Source organism: Falco peregrinus, chromosome 5, assembly GCF_023634155.1.
Source record: "Falco peregrinus isolate bFalPer1 chromosome 5, bFalPer1.pri, whole genome shotgun sequence".
NCBI lineage: Eukaryota > Metazoa > Chordata > Aves > Falconiformes > Falconidae > Falco > Falco peregrinus.
The window spans coordinates 53,729,991-53,756,578 of NC_073725.1; the positions used below are offsets into that span (position 1 = coordinate 53,729,991).

General features: G+C 39.2%; 1 protein-coding gene across 2 annotated transcripts in view; it reads left to right on the forward strand.

Moving 5' to 3' along the window:
- The first annotated feature begins 4,840 nt into the window (after positions 1–4,840).
- Positions 4,841–26,588, forward strand: part of ESYT2 (extended synaptotagmin 2) — an 84,546-nt gene continuing 62,798 nt past the window's right edge. The window contains exon 1 of one of the 2 annotated variants that reach the window (XM_027781718.2): positions 4,841–5,450. In XM_027781718.2, the coding sequence (XP_027637519.2) occupies positions 5,094–5,450 (357 nt within the window). In that variant the 5' untranslated portion in view covers positions 4,841–5,093. The remainder of the gene's footprint in view (positions 5,451–26,588) is intronic. The other variant, XM_055804931.1, reaches the window with a different exon arrangement.

A 26,588-nucleotide genomic window follows, 5' to 3' on the forward strand; every position in this document is an offset into this window, starting at 1 on the left:
GGCAAGAGGAAGTATTACAGATCTGGGAAGGCACCACTAGAGGGTCTGGAAAGAATTTTTCAAACCTTAAAGCCAGGGATCAAACTGAAGTTTAACTGCTGCATGAGAACACAAGCTGGAATAACACCTTTGGAATAGCAGAACTGAAATTTGTGCATGTTTAAGTATTCCCACCATGTATTAAAATAAACTACCGTTTCTCACCAATGTAGGGGAAAAAGATCATCAGTTTTACTGTTTTTCTAAAAATGGGTGTTAGAATCATATGAACATAGACAATAAAATGGCACATATCTGTTGTATTACTAGCATAGAAGGATGCCCTAGCTTTTCTTGTAAAGAAAAGTATTGTAAACGAGGCTTTTGGTAGCCCTGGGAATTTTAATACCATTTTAGCTTCTACATGCTTTTCTCTTCTCTGGCTTGGTATACGTACCTTCTTCTTCTTCACCTGTACTGTTATCTGAAAAACAAGAATATAAAATCACTCAGCTTTTTACATTCTGTAGTAATAAGCTATTTTTTGTCTTTGGATGTTCCTCTAAACCCTGTGAAGCAATACTGCGTTTTTCTTCGCCCCTGTATGGAATGACTCACCACAGCATTACACCAAAAAATTACTGGAAAATGTCAGCCCTCATAGGGACAATATGACAACCCTCCACTATACTTAAAAATTATGATTCTTTTATTATTATTTAAAAAAAAAAGAAAATAATGCTTTTCTTGTATGAAGGAAGAGGCTTGTTAGGATCTACACTTTGTAGCTATATTCCCTTTTTTTAACCAATTCCTGCTGAGGCCTTATGAAGATGAGATGCATAAATGACCACTTGCAAAGTGTTCAAAATCCTTATGTTGGTCAGTCCTCCAGGTTCGTAAATAGAAACTGCAAAACTGTGGATCTCAAGTAAACTGTGCCTTTAGTTTTGAACTATAACTTGTAAGAATCTCATTAGGGGGGGGAAAAGGAGATGATTATGATTATTGTGAAAACTTACTGAGAAACACATTTTAGTGGAAAGTATTTCAGGAACAATAAATATTTGAGGATCTTGTCATTTGAGTACAATTTATGCATTCAGTGAAGCTGAACCCAGATTGGGTGATACCAAGGATAAGACACATACGGTTTTGTTCCAAGCAACAGAAGCTCTGTATACTGAACAGGTATGGTAGTCTTCTGACTCCTCTTTGTGCTATATATTAGATAGTTTGAAGCAGGCAGAAAATATTTGTGCTATATAGTAGACAATCTGAAGTGGGTCAAGACAGCTGGATAAAATCAAACACAGAAATAGTGAGTATTCCATCATGAGGATTTACTAGAATGAAACTTGATGTAAACTATGTTTCCATTAATAATTCAAACATTTTTAGGAAAAAAATCCTGAGTAAACATTCTCAGACTTGTGTTCAATAAAGATTTCTATTCAGTAGTTAAAAACCTGTAGAGAGAAGCATCAGTCTGAAATAGTGCTGTTGGGTAAAAATAAGGTATATTATCAAATACTGTTCTTCAGGAAGATTAATTGTTACTGAAAATGGTCAAGAAGCAACAATTGAAATTTCTTCCAAAATATGTTTTCTTGTGTGAAACCCAAAGAAGTTGTAGAAACTTTAGATTTTCTGCTTCACCGTGTAAACTGAATTTTGTGAATTTTTCTCATCCTTAAAACACAAGATGTATAAGTAAGATCTTTTGGGAAGTTATTCTGAAGAATAGTAATGATACTGGAAAGAAATCATCATGGCAAACTGTTGTGATGCAAAGATAAACATAGGACAACACTATGATTCCAGTGGAAGCTATTGATTTTGAAAAAACAAAAAATGAATCCAATAAAAAGGAGGAACAAACACATACGGCTAAGAATGGATATGAAGCAATACTGCAAACAAAAAGTATTAATTAAAATTCTAAGAAGGCAACAGACCTACAAAGCAAGATATGAAAAGAATAATTATTGTGTAAATGAGATAAATATTATCAGCTCTGTAGTTGATACAATTCACTACAGGATATTTAAGGAAAAGCCAGAGTAATCTCAGTGCCATAAGTGACTTTCCAAGACTTCCTGATGCATTGAAGACTGCTATCTTAAGTATTGAAAAATAGGATCAGGGAACACATGAATTAACAATTCCAAGATTCTTGAGCAAATTGTTAAACAATTTATCAGTACCAAAAAGTTTAGAATAAACAAATTACTTGTGTTTATCTAGAACATTTTATGAAAACCTTTATAATACAGAAACTGACCGTAGTTTATCCCCTAGCAGCAGAGTTTATGTCTTGACACTTTAACAACTCTTTTATCCCTATTATAATAATGGATATGATAACTTCATACCACCCAGTTTCTTCATCAAAATACTGTGTGGGGCCAAGTCAGTTATCTACGGAAGTTCTAAGAAGTCAGTGGTAACATTATTATCAGAACTTTCTATTGATGTTACAGATAAATGTTACTGAATTAATGCTACAAGATCTTGCTTCTCTTCTCCTGTTTGATTGGCACAGTACTACTGACCTTTAGTTCTGATTCATCAAACTTCTTTATGAACTAATAAATTACTTTGCCCAGGATCAATGCTAGGCTGTCAGGCCTACAATTACATGTTTGTCATCCTAAATGCTACTACAAGATTAATTTTTTTCTCATGTGCTTCTCCAGTGTATTAATACTGACTGTATTGGGTACTCCTCTACAAATTCTATATCCAGTTCATTTGCAGAATACACACTGAGACATAAAGGAGAATAAGGTGCAGCATATGGTAAAGTGTTGGTTGGCAAACATCATGTTAATTCAATCACTTTGTTTTTGTGGGGTTTTTTGTCTTCTTGTTTTGAATTTTCATTTTGGTTTGTGATACAGTTGTATTCTGCTTCAGATACTGTGAAGCCAGGTAGGGAATTAAGATGGGAATAATGGAGTCCGACACTGAGGATATCAGGCTGAATTCAAAAAATGAGAAAATGTTAATAGCATTGGTTGTAATAGAGGGAGCCAATGTACAATATGGCCATTTGTGCATCCTGAAACTCAGGAGTGAATTCACGAGGCAGTCTATATAAGCAAACAAAGTAATTAGGAGTACAATAAATACAAAAAACCACCCACATCTACTGTAGTTTGATATTATTGGTATCCAAAGGGGTCACAGTCACACTTGACGGTCCTTGTTTAACGGAAGAAGTGTATATAGGGTCTTATGCTGCCCTTCAGTCCCCTCACTGTTACAGCCTGTATATGTTGTGAGTTCTCTAGAAGTAAAGACCCTAAGTAAATTGGCATTTCAAAGGTTGGATTACCATGCAGTTGTCAATTGTTGATTTTGTTACTTCTATTTGGTCATTCTGAATTTTCAGCCTAACTAACCTAATTATACAGGTGCAGAATGCACACTGTCAGTAGTAAACGGGGAGTAAAGAAAAGCAGCATGAGCCTATGGCCAGAAATTGGTTTTGTTTAGAGTGGTTCATTTGATTGCACGCTTGGAGGGGATCTGGAAAGATGATAAAACAGAACATGACATTCAGTTGTCAAAATACAGATTCTTTTTCCAATTCTGCTGTGCAGCACTGAGCACACAGTTTCCTTTTGTGCTGTTGTCTTTCAGATCCTTCCATTTCTCTGGATAATCGAGGTGAGCTTGCTCTCACTCCTCAAGTAAATAAAGCTTATGCAGGTTTCCCATTTGTCTGTTTATATGCATTTTCATAACTTTTCAGCCTATTGGCTAAAACCATTCTCCCCTCTTCCCTGCCTGCAAATACTAGTCTGACACAGTCCCACAAATTGACAGCTGAAAAAGAGGAGAATGGACTCTCACTCCCACTAAGCAAAAGGTTAGCTATTTAAAGCCAGGAGAAAAAAAGAACTGGTAAATGCTGAGTTTAATCAGAAAGCACATACCAGCAAAGTGATTAGCATGGAGCCAAGGACAAGCAACAGCTGCCCCTTACAAAACTGGTGGTTCTGTTAAAGTTATTGAAAAGAGAAAGGAATGGTTGGAGGAATGATGTAGGAACCAGGTGTTAATCTAGTAAAGGGATACAGGACACAAAGCCTGTAGAAAATCAACTTTTTTAGTTCCACAGATGAGGGCTCATGTAATTCCAAGAGCATGGGTGCCACCCTAGGTACTCCTGTGTGCCAGCAAAATGAGAAGCCAGCTGTATCTGAGGATGTGTGAGCAAAGCTTCAGGAAACACCTGTTGTAACTAAGGAGTAGCATGACCAGCCTCGGGTTCCTCTGAGCTGCTGATGAGCTGGTCCTTTAATAATATCCCTCAATGGAGAACAAAGAAAATACGAAGCTTGTGACCGAAGGACGTAACAGGCAGAAACCATTCAGCCGCGCACAGGCCTGAAGAGCCTGGGGAGATGGTGTGGTTCGCCCGTGAGGGGAGCGCAGGCCAGCACGGTCGCGGTCCGTGGCACCTTGGCAAGCAGGTTCTGCTCCGGGCCACCACCAGCAGCCGCTTCCTCGCCACAGCCCCGGCCCCGCACTCCCGCCTCTCCCCGCCTCGTCGCTGCCAGGCCAAGCAGCCATGGCCGGCGGGCGGCTGGGCGGGATGGGGTGCTGAGGCGACGGAGGTCCCAGCGGCTGCGAAGGGAGCCTGGCGAGAAGCGACGACGATCTTCTCTTGGCCCGGATCCCGTCGTGCAGAGCGAACCGGCGGTTCCTCGAGCAGGCCTGTAACGGAAGGCTGAGCGACACTAACGGCGGCGCAGCCGGTGCTGGTGGCTGCCCGGGGCGGGGGCGGGGGCAGAGCGCGGCGGGCGGGCGCGTGGCGCGGCGGGCGCCAATGGCACTGCTGGGGCCGAGGCGCCTCCTCGCGGCAGCACAACCGCGCCCCACCCGCCCCGCGGCGGCGGTTTGGGCCGGGCCGCCCCGATCCCGGAAGCGGGCGGCGGTTGGTGTCGGTGCGCGGTGAGCGGGGCCGGGCGCAGGATGCGAGGCGCTGCCGCCCTGCCCCCCTGCCCGCTCGCAGCTAGAGCCCGAGGAGGAGGAGCAGCAGCAGCAGCAGCAGCAGCAGCGGGAGGAGCCGCAGCAATAGTAGGAGCCGCCGCTGCGAGAGCATGAGCGGGGCCGCGGCTCGGCAGTCCCCCGGCGCGGGGGCCGCCACGGATCCCGCCGCCGCGGAGAAGGCCGCGGCTGGGGACTCGGTACCGGAGCCCCCGCCGCCGCTGCTGAGCGTGGACGTGACGGGTCTGGTGTCACAGTTTGCGAGGAGCTTCGTGCTGATCTTCCCCGTGTATGTGCTGGGCTACCTGGGGCTGAGCTTCAGCTGGGTCCTCATCGCTCTCTGCGGGCTCTTCTGGATCCGCAGGCACCGCGGCGGCAAAACCTCCCGCCTGGGCCGGGCGCTCGCCTTCCTGGAGGACGAGGAGGAGGCGGTGCGGCTCAGCGTCTCCTCCGCGGATCTGCCCGCGTGGGTGAGTAGCCAACACCCTTCGGCGCTGCCGACGGAGCACCCGCGCCCGGCGGGCAGCGGGCTGGGGGCCTGTCACCTCCCCGGGACCTGCGCGACACCCGCACCCGGGGCGGCCCCCTCCTCCCCGGGTGCGGGAGAAGAGGCTCGCTACAGGCCGGAGGCCGGAGCCCCGGAGGCGGCCTGGTGGGAGGGAGCGGGTGAGGAGATGGCATCTCCCGCGCCCCAGGCAACTCGTCGCGCTGTGCCGGCCTCTTTCGAGACTCGGTGTCCAGTGGCGGGAGCGGCGTTGCCGAACGCGGGCAGGCGGTGTGACCCTCCCTCCGCCGGGGTGGCCTGTCCCCGCGTCCCGCCCGCCCGCCCCGGCGCGGCCACCTGGCTGGGTGGCACCCGCGGCCGCCGTGTGGTGACAGCCCCGCGGCGCTGCGAACCTGTCATGGCCGGGGTTTCCCTCAGAAATAAACTTTACCTCAGACTTTGGGTTTTCTTTCCCCTCGGATGCTGGTGACGCACACCTCTGGGATGTAGCGAGGTCTCCATGGCGCGCAGATCTCACGACTTGGGCGCGAACCTTTTCTTAAAAAGTTGAGATCAGAGGCAGACAAAATCGCTCTCTGAATGGTTTTACGGTTTTCAGTAAAGCATTACTTAATACGGAGCGACATAAAAATGAGGTAGTGTCCTGGCTGGTTTCAGGGCTGTGGTGTGAGGGCTGAGGTAAAGGGGCAGTGGTGGCTTGATTTGTGCATTGCTGTTGGTTTTAAAGGCTTTCTTTGCAAGTGGAGTCTTCCTTTGAAAGTTTTAAATAAGTCTTTAGAACTACCTTTTTTATTTCTGAAACTCAGTTTCAAAGTTGAATGCTGTTTCTTCCTTATTTTTATTTTGGAAGGTTAACAATTTTTTAAACACAGCTGATAGCGAGCCACCCGACAGGGTCAGTGCTCATCCAAGCCTCCCTATGTCCTGCTCTGCCCTGGTGACCTGCTGTGCAGAGCTCACTGCTCTCTTAGTCTCCATACGTGAAGTCCTGCGGGTTTCTGCTACACCTTTCCATGTCATTTCTTTGTTCACTACTCTGCTTCTCGGTAACAGCCACCCGCATCTCTGCTAGGTAGGCATTGCAGTGGCCCTGCGTTGGGCAGTGTTGTAAGTATTCAAGTAGCTGTTTTCATGTGATCAAATTGCAGTACCTGGTGTGACCTGTCCTATCTCTGCTAAGGAAGTTATAGGAGTTCCAGACATCTGGAGAGAATATAGTCTGTAGGTGTGGGATGGGAGTCTTTTTTACTCCTGGTTTTTCATGTCTTTTACCCAAGTTCTAGTGGAAGATCAGGGTAATAATGAGGACAGTATTTTAAAAGAGATGAAGTGGGTTTACTGCTTAAACAGGTGTGACTCTTAAATGATGCGGTTAATAGCTCTTACGTTAGTTCTCCGTTGGGTTTGGTTTTTTTCTTGTAATCGTGCAGCAATATGATGGAAGTTTTCTGATTTGATGCATTTGAAATTAATTAATTGGAGCTAGGTTTGTTGTGGAGGGTTGTATATAGTAACCATCTGCTGTTAACTAAGCAGTAGATAATCAATCTTAGTGCTGTGTGTAAATTTTATTTTAAATCACAATTTGTTTACCATTGATGAAATGGCAGTTAATACCTGAGTGGAGTTCTCCAATAACAGAAGGTTTAGAAAGGGGCCTCTTGACCCAAGTTGTGGCGCGAAATGACTGCTGGCTGCAGGCACCTGCATATCCTATAGTATTATGAGAAAACAACTGATCAATATGCAGGGTTTCCCCAAAAGCGTGACCTTCTGATACTCTGGTTGACAGAAGTATTGTAAATTGCTGTTGGGTTTTTTTGTGGGTTTGAAAACAAACATTGTTTGTTTTCCCTTATAATAATGTTTTCAAATTTTGACGGTCTTGGCTCTTTCTCCTGAAATATGTTATATTCTGGGAGTATCATTTTTCCAAATGAATGTAAATATAAGCTTTATATTGGTCTTCTTGCTGCTTCCATAGTGTTTCTTGGAAAACTGCTATTCTTCCTTTTGCTTTATGTGTGTTGTCTTAGAGATTAATGGATTGCAATCATATTTCAAATAAGAGCTACTGGATGGTATGTGGAGTCTGACGTGTCTTTAATAGGTATCAAGTTTAACCATCTCATTGTGAACTTCACACTGGAGTATGTTCCCTTGGTTTCTGGTCAGGGAAATAAACTTTAAATCACTTGAGTAGGACAGTGCCATGTTTTAAATGTAGGAAACCTTTACTCTTTTGGGACTGAAACTGAGGTGTAATAAACCATTTTTCAATTAAAATTATGTAAACATTTACTTGGCATGTTGTAGCTTTCTGGGCTCTTGATTGGAAAAGAATTTCAGCTGTGTATGCAAGGTGTGATTTCCTTCCCCACCACCACCTACCTTGGACTGATAGCTGCTTTAGCAATTCATTTTAAGTATTCAGTAGTACTGCCCTGAGTTATATATGTTTTAGAAAGTGGCTATTGCAGGAGAAGATTTTTCTGCTGGCAATATGCTCAGTTATGATTTGAAAGTGATACTGTTGTGCTACCACACTAGAGTTCATAATGTTAATTATTAGTTTCCTAAATTACCTCTTCCATAAGTAGTTATACAATAGGAATATTCTGTGCTGTGCATGAAAAATGAATTAATTCAACATGGATACAAGTTATGTTATTTAGAATATCAACACTGAATTATTTAAAAGAAATACGTATGTGCTAAACAATATTTCATTTACTGTCTGAAGAGAATAAGATCTGTACTTACAGAGTTGGTTACATGTCGTTATAGCTCTGCCGGGCGTTTGGAAGATGTCACTGATTATATGGGGTGGGAGGGAGCAGAGGTGGGTGCTTTTCCAAGTAATTTAGAACTGTGCAGCAGAATTTACAATGAGAAATGATTGGAGATCAAAATGGTCTTCAAATAAAATCGACGTTTCCCCTTTGTTAGCAACATTTTTATACACTATATGTATTTTTATGCTGGAATTAATGCAGTTAAGTTGCAAACATATATAAGGAAAGTGGTAATTTTAAGTATCACTGCTTAGAAGACAGAAAGTATGAACCTAGCTAGGACTTTCAATTTTTAAAGGCCAGGTATCATGTTGCCTTTTATTTTTAAAACAGTAATGGGATTTCATAATCGTAAGTGGCATAACAAATATACTTTCTCAGAACAACCAAAAAAGTTAATCTAATTTTGCCATTGTAGGGGTTTTTGGTTGTTTAATGTGATTTTTATAACATGCCAACATACCATGTACAGCATCTTTTTTGATAAGTGAAACTGTGACTCCTGTTTTCTTCAACATAGAGATAAAAAGCCATGCTGATATTTTTTCTCCAGATTAGTTGTAAACTTGGTCTGTTACCAGGAGCTGTATCTGCATGAAGTCTGTCAGCAATCAGCAGGAGACCGAAATAGGAACAAATCTTGGCATTTTAAAATAATTGATTCTTTGTATCCCTAACTGTGTATTATACAGAAACTGAAATACTGCACATAATTGTCATATAAGTAGTGCCGTATGAAAACATTAATTACAAATCTGCTGTAGCATTTGGGGTCCTGCAGACTTGCTTGAGTTTTTGGTCTAGTTTAGAGTGACTTTTAGGGTTTTGTTGTTGTCTCATCTACTCAAGGTAAAAGGAAGAACCTGCCTGAACCTGCTGTCTAGCCGCCTTTTTAACTAAACTGATTTACAGTCCTATTATAAAGAAATCTGGTAGATCTTCTTTCCTTGGGAAGCTGTATGAAATTCTTGCAGACTGTGAATTACCTATACCACCACTACATCCTATAGGGAGGAGATAATGTCAGCATGTACCCGTTTTGCTAGATGTAGTATATGTATGTGTAGTAGATGTGGTATAGCTACAATAATCAATAAAATAGTTATCAGACCGTGTTCAGTTGAGTGTTTTTGCAGTGGTGATGTTCAGAAAAGCTTGACTTCAGTGGTAGTTGCATATTTCTTAATTGAACGTTATGATGAACGTTGAACAAACTGCTAGTGTTTAACGGATGAAGAACCGTTCTGAGTAAAAGCAGAGTTCAGAACACGTCTGAAAAAGGACATTGTGATTCATAACTATGAAATTATTTGTATTTAGTCTCCTGTGTTAGAATAAAACATGCATACATGCTTCCCCCTGCGCCCTTTCCTCCCAAGCCCTTGCATGAGCTTGTCAAATACTTCAGTTATATGGCTAGAGCAGCAAAGACTTTGGTTTTGACTGATATTGGGAGGGCAGACCCAGTGTTTGTGGAAGAAGAATGGTTATGTAAGTCTAACGACAGGGTCATATCCTGTACTGAGTGGCATCTGTAGAGAAGGTTGAGGGGGGTTACACTCTTTGGGGTATTTGGTACAAGGACTTCTTCATGGTGAACAAACTTGCTAGCTGGGTCTTAGATTGGTAGTTCAGGACAGGAATCTCCAAAGAATCCCTGCTGATGGGTGTTAAGTATGTACTCAGTAAACCTAATGAATAAGTGGTCTTCTGCAATACAGTGTATGTTTTTAATTGCCACAAAACAAAAAGCTTTTTCTCTTTAACTTATACCTTTGGTTAATACTGTTACTACTGTAGCTGTAGGAATCGTGGGTGAAGGTTTTATACAACATGTTAAAATATGAAAAGGAAGATTGTGAGGCATTGTGACACATTCTTCTGATCCTTTCTCCAAATGTTAGTTGAGCATGTTAGATTGAATTTACCGAGTGACTTATAAGAAAAATTACTTCTGTATATGGCTACTTAATGCTAAACTGGATCTAATCAGTTTATACGGCCATACTGCAGATGGCCATATACTCTAGGCTGCCAGCCTGCATCTGGAAAGCATGAAGAGGTGTGAGTAAGAATAGAATAATAACTTGCAAGTATTTAACAACTGATGTCCACATCCTTCTTCTGCCTGCTCTTTTAAAAAACTGCCTTCTGTTCTAGGAGCCTCTAGTGTATGTGTACATACATACGTTTATTGAGGGTTGTGTGTTGTCTTGTGGTTAGGTTTTCTTTTTTAAAGAAGAAATCTAGTTTGGTTCAGTATTACTTATCGTAGTTAAGGTGACCTGGGTGACTTTGAGTACCCCATAGCTCAGACACATGTGAATAATGGTTTTAGAGTTGGAGAACCAATTAATCATATCTTCCTGTTTCTGAAAGTTTTCAAATTTAGTAAGTTAAAACTATGCTGAGATGATGTCTGTCCAATAACATATTCTCTCACATAGTAACGTGGTAACTGTCACTATGGAAAAGGATCTTTACATATGAATCCCAGAATATTTATGGTAGAAAGCCATGTGATGAACTGATGTTTATGAACATGATACCAAACTGCTGAAGAAAAAATACTAAACTGAAAGTATTAGTATGACAGGCCTTCTTAATATGTATGTGTAGTACTTTTTTTTGTTTGTTTTTTTTTCTTCCATATAATGAATGATATTACATAACGGTTATTACTGACTTCTGGGACTACTGCAAATGTGTTCTTGAAATATGCTGTTTTTTTGAATAAGGAAGATATGTACAAATTTTTTTTTCTTCCTTTTTTTTTTTTTCATTTACATTTCAGTTTGCTAGTGTTGTTTCCATGCCTAAATAGTTTTGCATATAAGGGCTGGCCCAGCTTTAGCCATATCTGAAAATTTGGGAGTCATAAAGACCTTGTCAGCGAAGAATGAAGTTTTATGGAAGGAAAAAAAAGTCTAGAGCAGCAGTCGACCTTTTCTGCCTCTTTTACAAGATCCTTCTCACTTTAAATTACTGTTTGAGATTGTTGGCACATCAGAGTATATTTGGAGATGCATTCTATATATATTTTTTTTTTTAATATGACAGCCTGCTGGGAAATAGGAAGATGAATGAAGGTTATTGTCAAAACATTTTCATTGTAGCTTATAGTAATGAAAGCCTTTTTTAGGAATTGTAAGTATTCAAAACAATTCTTTGGAGTCCTGTGCTTGTTTTTTAAAATGAAAGAAGAGGCAGCATTTTGTTTCTGGTAAGATAAAAATCTTTGACTTAAACTGCAATATAAATCAATTTTTTTATCACCCGTTTATCAAATAATCACTGATTATAGTACTGAAGAGATTCTCTGATCGCTGAAATTGCCTTTAGCATAATTTCTTTTGACCTTTGCAACAATTTTATGCTGACCATATGCCTGTAGTGAATCTAAGGTATGGATTTGTGGAAGCCGTTTTTAAAACTTATTTTAAAATACGAAGTTTTAAAAGAATGCTAATTTTTAAATATACTCTGTAGTGCCTGAAATTAACATATGCCATGGATTTGGTATGTTTCAACATGTAGATAGAAGGGCATCAATAAAAGAGTATGATCATTCTGGAAGGATTATAGAAATAAGAGGTTTAGATAGATTTTTTTGACCTGTGAAATCTCATCTTTCTCTTTGTTTTTCCTAATCGTTGGACAATATAAAATAAACCTGATACTACGCTTGCCTAAGGAAGTTTAGAATGGACACCCCACCAGCAGCTTTGGAGATTTCCTGTGGCCTAGCAGGGGTCAGCTTCTAAGTTTTTTGTATCAAGCTTGAAAGGCCAGCAGAATTTCACATGCAGTATATGTAGAGCTGCTTTTGCATATTCAGGAAAAATACTGTACCACTTCAACGAGGAAAATTAAGTCCTTATCTTTGGCTAGTATTTGTGAGCACTTAATAAAAATAAAGGATATACAGAGATGGAGTATTCAGTGTAGAATCAAATGTGAATAAGAACAGTGGGGAAGCAGTATTTTGATAAGAGGGGAGAGTGTTTTTGTTCTAAACAGTTGTTAGAATTAAATTATGAAACACTTATTTAGAGAGATCTGGCATTTTATCATTTGTATAACTTCTGGATCATGTGGTACTTTTTTGTTTCTGAGTAAGATTTGTTTCAGTTGAATGAGAGAGTTGTGTAAAGTTTAGAAAGAAAATGTTGGATGGGGAATAAGAGGGAAGAATCAAATCAAGAATTTGCTAAAAGTGACCGTGTGTGAAATGGTGGAAGCCAGTTGCCAGTTTGATGTGAGTTTGTAGTTGGCCAAGATGGCATGAACTGGTTGAGGACCCTTCTTCAGTCGCATCTGCCATGCACTAAATGCTTTTCTCATTTTGCGCCAGAAGAAAGAGGATCTGGACGGCACTTGCATTTCTTAGACAGTCTTAATATGTTTGTTGAGGAAGGCTTAACTTCTCACTGGATGAGACCAAGGTTCTGTTGGGGCAAATAGGAAAAGACCATAGTGTAATTAAAGATGTGCGTGTCTTTTTTGAAAATGAAGAACCAACTTAGATTTGTTTTCTTTCTGGTACTTGCCACCTACTCTGTGTTTTGATTTAACAGATGTTGTTCATTCCATTATGTTTTTAATATAAGTTTTGTGACTTTTCTTATCTGGCTATAATGGATCATTGTAAAGCCTGGAAAGTTAGGTTATACAAACTTGCCAAGTCAGCTAGTGGAGTATTTAATGAGTTTCTTCTCTATTGACAAATTTAGGCCAGATTAAACTTGTTTTATAAGGAAGTTTGATTACAGAAGTGAGGTTTGAAAATCCTGAAGCCTTTCCTGACTTTGAGGGCATGTGTTCAACAAGTATGCTGGCCTTGCTAAGTCCATTCCCTTTACCTCAGCCTCTCAAGACACTTTGTTTTGATCCCTTTTTCCTTAACATAGTCCTGTATAGTCTCTGTCTTTATGTCAGGGTTCAGGTGAGGAGCTGTGTCCCATCCATCCCATTGCCTCTTGAATCCCATTGATATGGTGCCTGGGACAGGGAGGAAGAGAGGTGTTCCTCATCCTTCTTGCAGAGTCATTTGATCCTCATCCCCAGCCTACTTCTAAGTTTTTTTTATTCCCAGTAGCTTCTACCAAGCTTCACGTACCAGTCTTCGTTAGACTGGTTCAGTTCTTATTTTCATTGCAGTTTAGATGATGCAGCCCTTTTTTTGCTTTTTGGTTTGATTTTGTACCCTCTATGTGCTTCCTCTGATACTGTTAAAGTTATTAGAGGAACAGTTAGAATTTTAAAGGTTCTTCCTACTAACGGCTCCTTAATCATGAGAATATATATACATTTTGTTTGTAGGCTTTTCTCTGCATTCAAATACGCTTATTGCAGAGAGGATCAGGGGGTTTTGTAGTTAGAGACTGATTCTGCAGTTTCAAAACAAAGTAAATGTGCACTCCTGACAAAATGAATGTTTTGCATCCAGTTGCATTTTCCCACTGCTTTCTTGTGCCAGCTTAGAATTTACTTGGCCATCTAATTGTAAGTTTTTTGCCAGGTTTGGTGTTCAGCTGGATCAGTTCCTTGAGTTAGTTTACTGTACAACCACAGAAGTGCTAGTGCCTACAAAAAGGAGGTTATGAAAGCCTGCGGACAGGTTTAAAGTGATATGAAACAATAGCTTGCATGAAGAGGACTTTAGAAAGATGTGGCAAATAACACTGCTGAGGTGTCTTTTTGGGGAAAGCAGAGCTTGAACTTGAACAGTTTATAATGTCAAGTTGCACATGTAACTTAATTTATACTGTTTCAACCTGTGTTAACATACTTAATCGTCAAACATACAAACACTCAGTACTTTGATCCAGCTTAAAAGGTGGCCCTGTTTTTAGTGTGTGTTGGATCAGAGGTCCCTTTCAACCTGAGTTATTCTATTGGTTTTGTTTTGAGCTGTCATTTAAACTAGGTTTCAGTCTCCAGTTTTGGCTTACAAATGGTAAGAAGCCTTTTCTGCATAAAATACCAGTATTTGCTTGACTATTAAGTCTACTAGCAAAAAAAAAAAGGGGGGGGGGGGGGAAATTGATGGCTATCTTTAGAGACGTGTTTTGTGGGAGGTAGTGAGACTTTTTAACACATTCAGATGCCTGTCGGCTATATAGCTAGTATTAAAATTCTGTGCAGCACGTTGCTAAAACATACAGTTTTTCAAATGGAACTCCTGTTACATAAATAACCTTTGGAAGACGCATTCCCATATAATGAGTCATTGCACAAAGTTTTGTCTGCTACACCCTGATGTGACTGTAAAATTCTCCTTAGGAGTTGAACATCTGAAACGGGTCTAATGGTTTTCAGCCAAAGCAGTCTAGAATTATGTACCCTGAAGTTGTTACTAGAAATACGAAACTAGTTTTACTTGGCTGAAAATAACTGTCATATGACAGACAAGCATTACATTGTCATCTGGCTGTCCTTATCATATAGCAGCATGGGTCAAGTTTACATTAGTTCAATTGCAAGCACTTTCACCTGAGGGATTTATATTTGCAATGTAAATTGCATATCTTTTTGCATCTGTTTTAATGAAGACTTTAATTGAGAGAGTCTAAGTACAGACTGTGGCACTGTTGTTTTTATAACCTTTGTTTGCATTCCTTTGGTTAGATACTGGCGCATATGGATTATCCAAACCAGCTGAAATAATTTCCTTCGGGAAAATTTTGCAAGATGTAACACAATATGCAAAATTAAATGTATTGATAGTCCATTGTCTGGTATTCTATCACTGTCTACCTTAAAAGGAAGGTGGGAAGAAAGCAGGTGAATCTCTAAAATTGCAGTGTCGTCTTCATATTTAAAAGTAACCACGAGATATGTTGAAGCATGAAGGTAGCTATAAAACCTTAATTGTTCTGCTTTGAATGAATTGTGCAGTGTTATGATCCACACATCTGCTCTTAAAGTTTGTGTTCATTTTTAAAATAGCGTGGGGAGGAAAACATTGGGGGGCAGGAACTCAAGTGGAACTTAAAAGCTCTGGAAGCTTGTAGTTTGCTTTATATTTAAGCATGATTACTGCTTTTTTGTAATATATGGTTCTTTATGCCTTATTTCAGGTTAGCATAGCTTGATATAAAAACCGTGTACCTATAGTTTCTCAGATGCCCTTCTTCACATAGCATATTCCATAGACTGTTAACTTAATCAGCTTTTGGAAAACAATAGTGAATAAGTTTACAACTTTATATCAAAAAACTCTACAAGAACTCTTGTGGCATTCTTCTGCAGGGAAGAATATTATTATAAGACATGCTGTGAGTTTTTGTGCAGGCTTATAGAGTAAGCTCTCAGGACTTGTTGATAGTTAGCAAGTTTGATCTGTCTGCATGTTTCAAGCAGACTGTTAATGTAATGAATGTATGATACCTCAAATGAGGAAATGTCTTTTCTTAAATTGTTAATATTTCCTATTACAGTAAACTCGCTGGTCTAGAATTTTGAAAAATTGTAATTTGTGTTGAGGCAAGTCTCTTCTCTCCTCCCCCAGTTGATTGATTCATCTTGTTAATTGTTAGACTAGAGTACTAAATTCTCTTGTATGTGTGGCTAGGAAGTTGTCTTAGTCTAGTAATCAATATGATGCAGACAAAATTTATATTTTAAACTGCTGTGTTCCTCACCCGATGACTTTCTCCTAAAATACTTGAACTAGAAAAAGAATGCTTTTGCACCCACCCACCCTCTGCCAGTTAAATGTTAAATAGCAGCCAGGAAATAAGAGAATGGGGAACAAAAAACTCAGTGTACAGTCATTGTACTTGTATGTGTTTTAAGAATATTCAACAGTGATTGATACATTAGCTTAAATAGTAGTAATTTCTTGTTCTCTAGTTGTTCATGGTAGTCTTTATTTTTGTTTATATTTTAGGGAAAATATTTGAGCTTTTGAATGTGTGTGGGGTGGGGTTTTTTTGGTTGGTTTGGTTTTTTTGGTTTTTTTTGGGTGTGTTAGGTATGAGTACTGTGTTGATATAAATGTGCCTAAACTGTTCATGTTCCTTCGATAAAATAAGTTTCTTATTTCTGTCTTGGTCATGTCTACTAAATTTGGATATGTAGAAAGCTTTTTAAACAGTTGCATTAAATACTGCATGTTTTGTTTTCTGGTCTTAACATAGATGTATGATAACAGAAAACGTACTTGCCAAGAATTTTTTATTTCAGTTCCTTTGTGTTCTGAAAGTTTTGCAATTATGCTGTGAAGTTTCTGTTCCATTTGTGTCCTATCCTTCATGAGCTCTCTAAAGTGAGTATCAAAAGCATTACCAATCCATTCACTTTGTTACTTTGATTTACCAAAAAAAAATCCGATGAAGTTTGGGTCGGTTTTTTCCATTTTAGTTCATTAGAGTTATCAATTACACATAGAGCCATAGTAACAACCTGAAAATAGATTTGATTTGGAAATCGCTTTTTTTACAAATCAATTTCTCAAGAGAATAAAAGCTTTAATTCTACTATATGAGAGATGAAGAACTACAAAAGTGTTCTTTTAAAACAGTAATTCAAGGTTAAGTGGTTTTCTTCCAGCACGCACATGGTGTTACTGGTGTACCTGGTCCTTTATGCTGAATTTTTTGGTTTTTCTGGCACAGCTAGGAAGGAAGTCCGTTGTACTGGTACGGCCATAACAATGCCTCTGACAAAGCTGTCAATGGAAGTACAAGTGTGTATATGTGAAATCAGGTATTTTTCCTCTTGTGTTAAAATTTGTTGGTTGGGTTTTTTGTTTTTGTTTTGGTTTTTTTAATTTGTTTTTTGTTTTTGCTAGTGTTTGAAACTGTTGGGTTTGGGGAGAGGGTCTACATAGTGTTGTTCTGGATATTATGCAGTGGAGTGGTAGGCAATTGTAGTTGGCAGTTCCTGTCTCAGAGTGCAGACAGGACCATTAAGGCTTGATGAACAATTTTTGCAGTTGTTCAAACATTTACTTGAGAAATGGGTAATAGAAGAACTCTATGAGATACCAAGAGACAAGGAGTATTGGTTCTGGCTGAAGGCATCTGAACTTTCATCTTCACTTCAAGTGAGTTTGGTATTTGGGGTGTGGAGTATTTGGTAGATATTTTGTAAAACTTCTTTTGGGTAAGAAGTTGAGGTGTTTGTGCTTGATGTGCAACTCTGCTAAAGGGGTAAAAGTGATTGTAGCTTTGATTCCAGTTGTTTCAAAGCATTTATGCTTGGCTGTAATAATGTTGATTCACATCTGTGTCCTTGGGGCGCAAGCTGAAATACTGTAGAGTATCATTTAAGTTTCATTCTATTGAAAAGTAATAGAAATGTATCCGCTTGCCAGAGAGAGCAGACAAGTTCATCAGGGTTCCTAGAATTAATGGGTTTTAAGCTCTGACAAATCACTTTGGAATTTCTTCTACTGTAAAGTTCTGATTCTTAATTCCCATGAAACACATAAGCTTCTAGTTTAGATGTAACCTGTAAGAACTTACAAGGTCATTTACTTTCTTGCTTGAGACTTGCAGTGCTTGGGGAAATGGTTTTTCTTTTTATCAACCCCAGTTGTTCTGTGGGTTTTCATTTGTTCTAGTTTTTTCTTTCAACCATCAGTGATGAACTCCAGCTCTGCTTTCTGCTGCTGTGATTGTTTGCATTGCCAGGCACATGGAAATAACATTCTGTCTGTCATACTGTAGTGCAGAACACAATGTATAAGTAAAGCTGTTACATTGCGAACTCCCACTAAGTGGAAGAAAGCCTCTGATTTGGAGCAGGTCAGATTAGGCAATGACGTGGGATTTGAGATGTCACTATTTTAACAGAAAGTAACTATATGATCTCCTGAGGAGAAAAGAGAACATTGAGAATAAGCCATTGAAATTCATATCTCAAAGAATGTTCTAATTTTTTCCAACATAGTTTACAAGTTACTTTTTGATTGCAGACATCTCCATAGGCAAACAGATCTTCAACTGTTTAGTTAAAACAAAAGTGTTCAGTTTATTTGATTAAAAAAGTGTTGTAGATGAATGTTAAACCTGCTGAATATTTGATGTCTTAAAAATTTTTCAAATACATGGAGCAGTCAGGACTGTATCAGATGCAGCAAATCATAGATGGCAACAAGAGTGGTGGATTTGATTTTAACATCCCTTTGATGTTGGAAAGAAATAAGTCTTCTGTGGTTTTTTTTTTTCTTTAGAGGCTAGTTGTACGTGGAAAAGCCTTTATCAAATTCTTGAAAGTACTTTCTTCAGCTGGAATGATGCAGTTGCAGATTAACTGCTATTTATGCAGATCTCTGAAAATAACTGTGGCATTTTACTCAAGGGGTTTGATTTTGCTTTAACTGTCATCACTGCATTCTTCTAAACTCAAGTGACATTTTTTGCAAGAAAGCTGTTACATGTGATTAAAAGCTGTGTACAGATCTTAGACTGCTGAAAATATCTGGTAGTTGTACTGGGCTGGGATTCAGGCCTAAAACAACACAACAGTAAAAGCCATAAAAAAATCTATTGCCAATTAGCGCACACAATGAAGTTTGCTGTAGCAAACTGAAATGTAGATACATCCTACTCAGCTTGGGCACCTCATTTCAGAGATGTCTCTGCCATCTGTCTTTAGTCAGTGGGAAGGAATGAGCCGAATTTTTTGCAGGAGATCCCTTTTCTCTGTATTATAGGAACATAGAGTAATGAGGTCATAACTTCATTGCTACTTTTTACATGCTAAATTTAGCAAGGAATAAGGGGGCCATAGCTGTTAGATTTTAATTAATACATGTAGTAAATATTCTATTGTAGAACTTGTAAAACAATTATTAGCACCGTGCAGCAGCATTTGCTGTAATATCTGCTGAGAGTTTAGGGGCTAACAGTGACTTGGCTGCATATGGTACTCCCTGCATGTGCACAGACATTAACCTTTCCTTCAGGAGAAGTGAAAGCCAAGGAAGGTTCTGCTTAGGAGCAATCAAAAAAAGTGGCATAGTTATTCTGGCATGGCCTTGGGCAAAATTTATTGAAGCTGGATTTTAGGGAACTGAGCAACAAGGTGATTGACTATTCACAGTTCAGGCAGTAGTCTTATAATTGACAGAAATTTCTTCTCACTCATAGCAGATTGGTTTCAGGCACAAGATGTTTGTTTTCCATTTAGAGCTAGAATTTGCTGAACTAAATAGAGACATAGAAGTCCAAATTCATTGGAGATTTTCTTTATGATCAAATATGGGCATCTCCAGAGGACTGTATCTGGCCATAGAAGAAATATTTCAAGATGTCAGATGTATCTCTCCAGAGGCCCTTATTTCTCTCTACTAACAATAAAGCAGGTGTAGAGTGACTACATTATTCTTGGACATGTAAAAGATAGAAGTTTAAAAATTAAAGAAGAATAATTCAGCAATTGCAGTTGCCTACTCATCATCAATATTTGAATCTTTAAAATTGGAAACTTTTGAAATTGCTGTGAAGCCATATGTAGGTAAAAACCATTGCTGACATGCAAAAAGAGTCGTCTTGTTGTTATTAACTGCAACCAGGATCTAGTGGGTATGATCTGATTGTCTCTGTTCCAGCTATACACTGTGCAAATATCCAGAGTGGGACAGTAGGTGTGGATTAAAATGCAGAAATGGTGGGCTTACATGTCAGTTACAAGCAACTTCGTCTTTTAAGACTCTATTGTGTGCCTTATGTTAGGATTCAATTGTAGGCAGTATGTTTATAAAGTGACTTACTACTTGTCATTAATTAAAGTAGCATTGATTTATGATGGCTGTTTTTACTGCTATGTTGGGAAGTGGAAAAACATAACTTGTTTGTAATGGTTGAGTTTGGTGTAAAGAATATTCAAGACATCCCTGAATGCTACTTGGGTTATCTTCAACATTGATGGTAATCAGTAATAAGAGAGGAGAGGTGACAACTCTTGCTACATTTATAGAAGCGAAAGTGTTATCCAACTTTTCTTTCTTCACTCTTGCTGCCTCTCCATCCTGTCTATCAAACACTCAACAATTCCAGCAGTCTAATGCTGGAGGAGGAGGAACTGGAGGAACATGCCCCCTCTGTGTCCAAGAAAATACTGAATCTTGATCACTCAGCTACTTGCTATCCATCATTTGTTTGAAGGGCAGTAACTGCCTTTATACAAGGGCTAGTTTCAATTGGGGGTAAATATCTTCGTGCAGGCACTTGTTGAGCGTAAGTAATGGCTGTGTAAATAGAAATAAATTGTTGTCCTTCCGTCAGCAACTATGTACACTTGGGCATGCTACTAGAAGTAAATTGACGGTATTACTGAAAATCTTTAGATATACTTGATAGCAGTTTTCCCTACAGTTTATAGTTCCACTGAAGAGCTGGTTTTCTAGCTGTTTGTGTAAAACCTGGTGTATATTCTTTCAAAAAAATACAGGAACTCCTCTCTGAAGATATGCAAATAAGTGAATTTACATTAAAGGCAGAGAAATTAATTTAAGATGCATATGGCCATCACCAAACATTAAACTTCCCAAAAAAGAGGAACGCAGATGCTTTAGTTTCCAGTATTGCTTTAAAACATAGTTTAGCTTAGAAAGTGATCAATGGAATCAGTGATGGTTTGCGGTCATAACATGAGAGAAAGTGTCTCTGTCTGCATGAAGCTGGAATCTCAGGGGATGTTTCCTGGAACCAGGACCTGCAGGAATTTTGGTAGGGTGAAGGGGAGCATTGCAAGCTGATAACTGGGCTTTTTATTTCCATTTAGTCTTTTGTATTTTTGTATTTACTACTGGTATCTTAAAAGACATCATCTTCTTGAAACCTGGTCGCCAATTTAAAGCAAACAACTCTAAATGTTGGTTTTAAATTCCAGATTTCCTACTTCCTCTTTGCTTTGCTGATTTGTAGATACTTGCATGGAAGGACAAGTGTCTGAACAAATGTTGTTGTGTACACGAGTGAGAGGATCAGCAGGACTGTCAAATATCCAGGTGTTTTTTAACTAAAATGTACAGAACGTAGTAGTAAGTTAGAGAAAAGGTACTGCAGGCCCATTGGTAGTAATTTACTCATTTGCTTCAATTGCACTTGAGGGGCTTCATCTTACTTTGTGCTAAGTGTGGACCTAATGTTGCAAACTTGGAGGTGCCTGCCAGGCAGTATTCATGAGTTTGTGGATGATTGTGAATCTTGTAGTTCTGTAGATGGTGTATTTTGGTATAGATTCACTTTCTGATGAAGATTATTGTGCAGTTCAAGAGAGATGCTGCAAGCACAGTGTGTCCTCCTACTTGTTCTGTGTGTAGTTTAGAACAGCAGCTTCTGTAAGGGTGAAATTCTGTTTACTTCAAATTTTAATATTTTTAATAAAAATTGAGTTCATCAGTGTCAATGTTAAGTCTCAGTGCTGGGATGTCAATCGGTTTTTAATGTTGTATTTGTATTAGGCACTGTATCCATGTTCCAGAGCAAAATTGTGTATGTTGTACCCACTTGCTTAAGGATTATTCCTCTGAGCCTACTGAAGTCATAGGAGTTTGGGAGCTGACTTTACTTGGACCAGGATTTTACCCACTTTTCGAATTCCAGAATGAAAAATTATAACTCTGCATTTGTATGTGAAAAGCTACTGCTTCTGACTGTCACAGAAGATTTTTCTGTTGGTGACTGGCTGGCTGACAGAAAGTATTGGGCTTATAGAAGATCAGTGCCTTGCTGGATGTTACACTGTACAAATGTGTCAATCCAGTAGCATAAGCATGCATGGTTTCCTCAGAGGATACAGTTACAGTAGTATCCGTTCCTTCTGTAGGTTTGATATAAGTACGCTTCCTCTGCTTTTTCTAAAATAGCTTCTTGGATAAGAGGTCCTAAGCTCAGTCATTGGACAGATGTTCCAGCTGAAATGACAATTTGTATGAATACAGGAATTAGAAGCTCTGGGCGCAGGTTGAAAACATGCTTGTAAAACCTTTTCGATATATAATGAAAATACCTTTTCTACTTCAAAACCAAGTGATACTACTGGTTGGGGATTTGATGGGTTTTTTTTATTTATGTTGAACATTATGTTCTGTCATTTGGTGAAGACTTTTTCCGTTAAAGTATCCTTTGTTGATGACATGTAGAGTCAAAATAGTAAGACTGGTATTTAAGGATGAGTATAATAGTTAATTTAGTTGGGAGTCTGTCTGGGTTTTGGTTCCACCTTATAACTCAAACATATGATGTAGCATACCCAAGTTTAGAAATGTGGTTTAGCAGGGAGTGCTTCAGTGTCTTTCCTTAGCAACCCAGCCTACCAAAAACACACTAGAGCTGCCCTTCCTGGGCTGCACTGAGGAATGGTAGGAAACTGCATGGTTTTAAGGTGGAGTTTATAAACAGAAATAGGATAATGATGCCTGCAGTCACAGGGATTGGAGTTCAGTGGTCAGAGTGTTTTCCAGTTATGTATTTCATTTGTCTTGCATTTTCAGGATAGTCGTGCATGAGGATAAGGGCTGCCCTAAAAATCTAGAGCATCAACTTTGCCTTAAGTAAACTTATCTGATACAAGGGAATTTGTAAAATGGAACTGGGTTTTTTGTTTGTTTTGGTTTGATTTTGGTTTGTTTGTTTTTTTGCAAGGGGCTGAGCATTTTTGAGTTAGAAAGAGTGATGGAGGATAACAACAGCTGCTAAGGGGTTAGAGCCAGCCTTTGCAGAAGCTGAGAGGATATTCAGGGAAGGATAACTCCATAGTACTACTTTGTTTTTTCTTTTTCCTTAGACATCGCTTCTGGTTGCTGTGTTAGTTGGACCTTTGATCTTGCCTAGTGCAGAAGTTCCTATATTATGTGTTGCTGATGAAATATGTGATATATTTTGCATATCATTTTCTAATAACACCGTACTGTATTCTGTGCTGAAGTACAGTCCGTCCGGGGGGATGACGGAGACGTTTTAGAGAAAATAGAGAAAAAATGTTATAAATACTAGAAATTTTAGTGTGCACATGATTATTAGAAATACTGAGCTTTGTATAAGAACCTGGTGTAGGAATCTGGTTAAATGCTTGAATGGAAGAACCAGGAAGGGTTACACATATATGCTGTTTGTCATCAGATATCTGATGCTATCAGGTGAACTAGGGCTTTCCTCCCCACCGTTCCTTGTCACTATGTTAACTGAGACCCAAATTAAACATTACCACTCTTTTTGGTTTCACATCATTAGGATGTTCTGCATTCTGTTACTTTCTTAGCAGAGTTTTATAGTTTCAGAGAGAGTATATCGCTGAATGTTTACAGGTTCACCAAAACTGCCAGTCTGTCTATACCCTTTATAGTCTCTGGATTTTATATAATAAATTTCCAGTGTTTCAGCTAGAAATGATACAGGGGGATTTTAAAATTTTAAACTCAATGATTTCTGATTGAGTTTAAAAAATGTTTTAATATTAAGAATAAACTCTGGCTGGATGGTACTGGATGCAGTGCAGTTTGTAGAAGTTACACACTTTTGCTGTTGTTGGGAGTCAGATTCAGTTGAAACATCAGTGTGCATATATTTTCTTTTTGTGCAGAACTAAATAATAAGCATATAAGAGCTAACTAATGAGCATATTCTACAGACTTGTTTGACGACTTAGGATGCAGATTAACCCAGCTTGAGTTTGCATGCTCTGATACTGTATTTTAGCTTGAATACCAGCTTGGATTGGAGAATAAAAGGGTAAAGTTGATAACATGTCAAAAAGTAGTACTGTATGGGATTTTTTTCAAGTGTTAAAATTCAGTGAGTCCATGCAGCTGTGGTTCATGCTATGTCTTTCAGCAGTTTAAACATTTACAATCTGGTTCTCTGATTTCAGTAATGATTACAATGCTTGTGGGAATTTGGAGATGTGCTAATATGGGCAGTCATTTAAACTTTGGTTACACCGTGTCTAAAACCTGGTGTGACAGCAAGACTGTAATCAGTATAAATCCAGATCTTGATATTTTGCTTGTGTAGAGTGTTACACTGTTCAGTTTTTGATTATTTTTTTTTAACTCTACTTGTCCTTGCCTTTCATTGGACATCAGCATTTAAAATGTAATTGTTATTGATGTGAATACCCACTGAAGGTGAGACTGGAAAAGGGCATCCTGCTGTCATAACAGTTGATAATGAATTCTGGCCTTCTGAATAAGGATGTTGTGTAGATGAAATCACCATGTAAACGTGGGTAGTAACCTATCCAAATGTTAAGCCTAAGTTCTTATGTTGCCTCGCTTTAAGAAGCTCTCAATATCACTTCTGTTCCAGTTCCAGCTGACAATTGAGGAGAATGGGAAACCATTAGATGAAGAATGCCTTGAAGTATTTTTGTTAGGAGTCTTCCAATCCCTGTAAACTTGAAGATTGCTGTCTTTCAGTGAGTGTTTATTTTTGATGGGTTCTGAATGATGGATATGAACTTCAGTGGTGTAGTTGAAGGACTGGCTTTTGCCAAGTCTGCCAGGCAGCAGACACTAGTCAGATGTTGGGAACATGTTCATATAGGTGACTTGTTAGGTCTTGGTGGACCTGCATGCTGAACATAATCGTGGTTTTAGTCCTTGCATTGCTAGTATATCAGTGATTTCATGAGTGCTTTTAAATTTAAATCCCTTTATAGGAAATATATAGGTTATTTTATTATTAAAGAGGTTGTCAAAATTAAAATGAAAAGCCAAGCTATCAAATTGTGAGAAACATAACTTCATTTCCTCAGCCTATGCATCTATCATGATTTTTTTTTTTTCTTGTAGAGAAAGATTAAGGCAAGATTAATCCTTTTATCTAACTAAATTAGGTTCTAAAGTCTCTGTTGGTTGTTTGCAATAACTTGTTTTGAGTCTTGGGAACACTTCCTGCCAAAATTGACATGCTGTGCCACATTGCTCAAGTTACTTGTTGGAAGTCTCCCACCCTGGGAAGCAAAGGTATTCTTTTAGACATGATCCAGAGACCTTCATTATATTCTAGAGGAAAAATACTGGCTAGGTGTGAAAAAGATGTCTCTTTATGTGTCAGGATATCAAACTTATGTCAGAGGTTCTTCATGTGGATCCTTCAGAAAGTGGAAACCATTAAAAGGTTCCTGCAACTTAAGGCCCTGTATACCTTCTATATATTTTTTTTTTTTTTACGGTCCTGTCCCAGTCCAAAATGATCACTGAAAATTTACAATACTTTTCCAGCAGGAAAGTGGAAGTGTGAACAGAGTGATTCAGGAAAAATTACAAGATCTTCTTACACTGCAGTGAAAATGAAGCTGTTTGGTTAGAGTTGACTTTATCTCTAGATAGAAGCCTGAATTACGGTATTTAGTACTAGTATACTAGTACTTGAAGATAATTTTAGGCTGCACTAGAAGATGAAGCTGTGGTAGGGGACTGAAGGCTAAAAGTTTTGTGTTTAGAAAGAAGCAACAGATGAGCAAAGGAAAGCTATGTGGTTCCCTCCAGCAGACACAGTGGGGCTAAATTAGGGTGGATTCTGCATCCAGATATGACAGAAATCCATGCCAGTGTATTTCCAGATGTTTGGAAGGAAATTGTGTAATCCCTAGTGTTAAAGCAAGGAATTTTCGTTTTATGTGGTGCCTCAGATGATTAAGCCAGGATGCTTCTGGAAGTTAATGATGCTCAGTGTTTAATTTCTAGGCTGAACAGCTTTCCTCGACTTGGGGTTGCAAAGGCTGAATGTCAAGCTAGAAGCAGGATTTCCCCATTCCTTTACTAGCAGACTACTGTTCTGTCATTCTTCCAGAGCAGCTGCTTATAATATGTATCCCGGAGGATTTTATTACAGCAAGCTGCAGCTAAGTAGGAGGTTTCTGGGTAACTTCGTATTGCGGCATGCTTGCTCTATCTCTGCAAAAATAGCAGCACTTAGGCAAATTTTTATTTAGTTTTTGTACTGGTGAGTCAAATTGCTGAAAAGGAATGTAGTCTTGACAAGCCTCGCTGCCATTATGAGTGAAGCCTATTTAATAGATGTTGAAGTGAAAGGCATGCATGGAGAAAATGAAAGTGTTGTGCTTTGTAAGGTCTCGGGATCCTTCAGTTCTGAATTGCATGACTCGCTTCTGGGCTGCCCTTTCAGTCGCAGAGCTCTGAAGCCTCTTTAGCCAGGGCTTTTCTGTTGCAAATAAGCGTGTTTTGCATTGCCAAAGACATTGTTTGCCTTTGAAGTTGGGGGTGTGTGTCCAGGTGAGAATGTTCTGGTGGTATTGCAGGGTTGCAGAGGGATGGATTCTGAGCAGACAGCTGTCAAAACTTGAAGCTGATGAGGTTTTTTGCTAGGCTGCTAGCAAAAACTGGA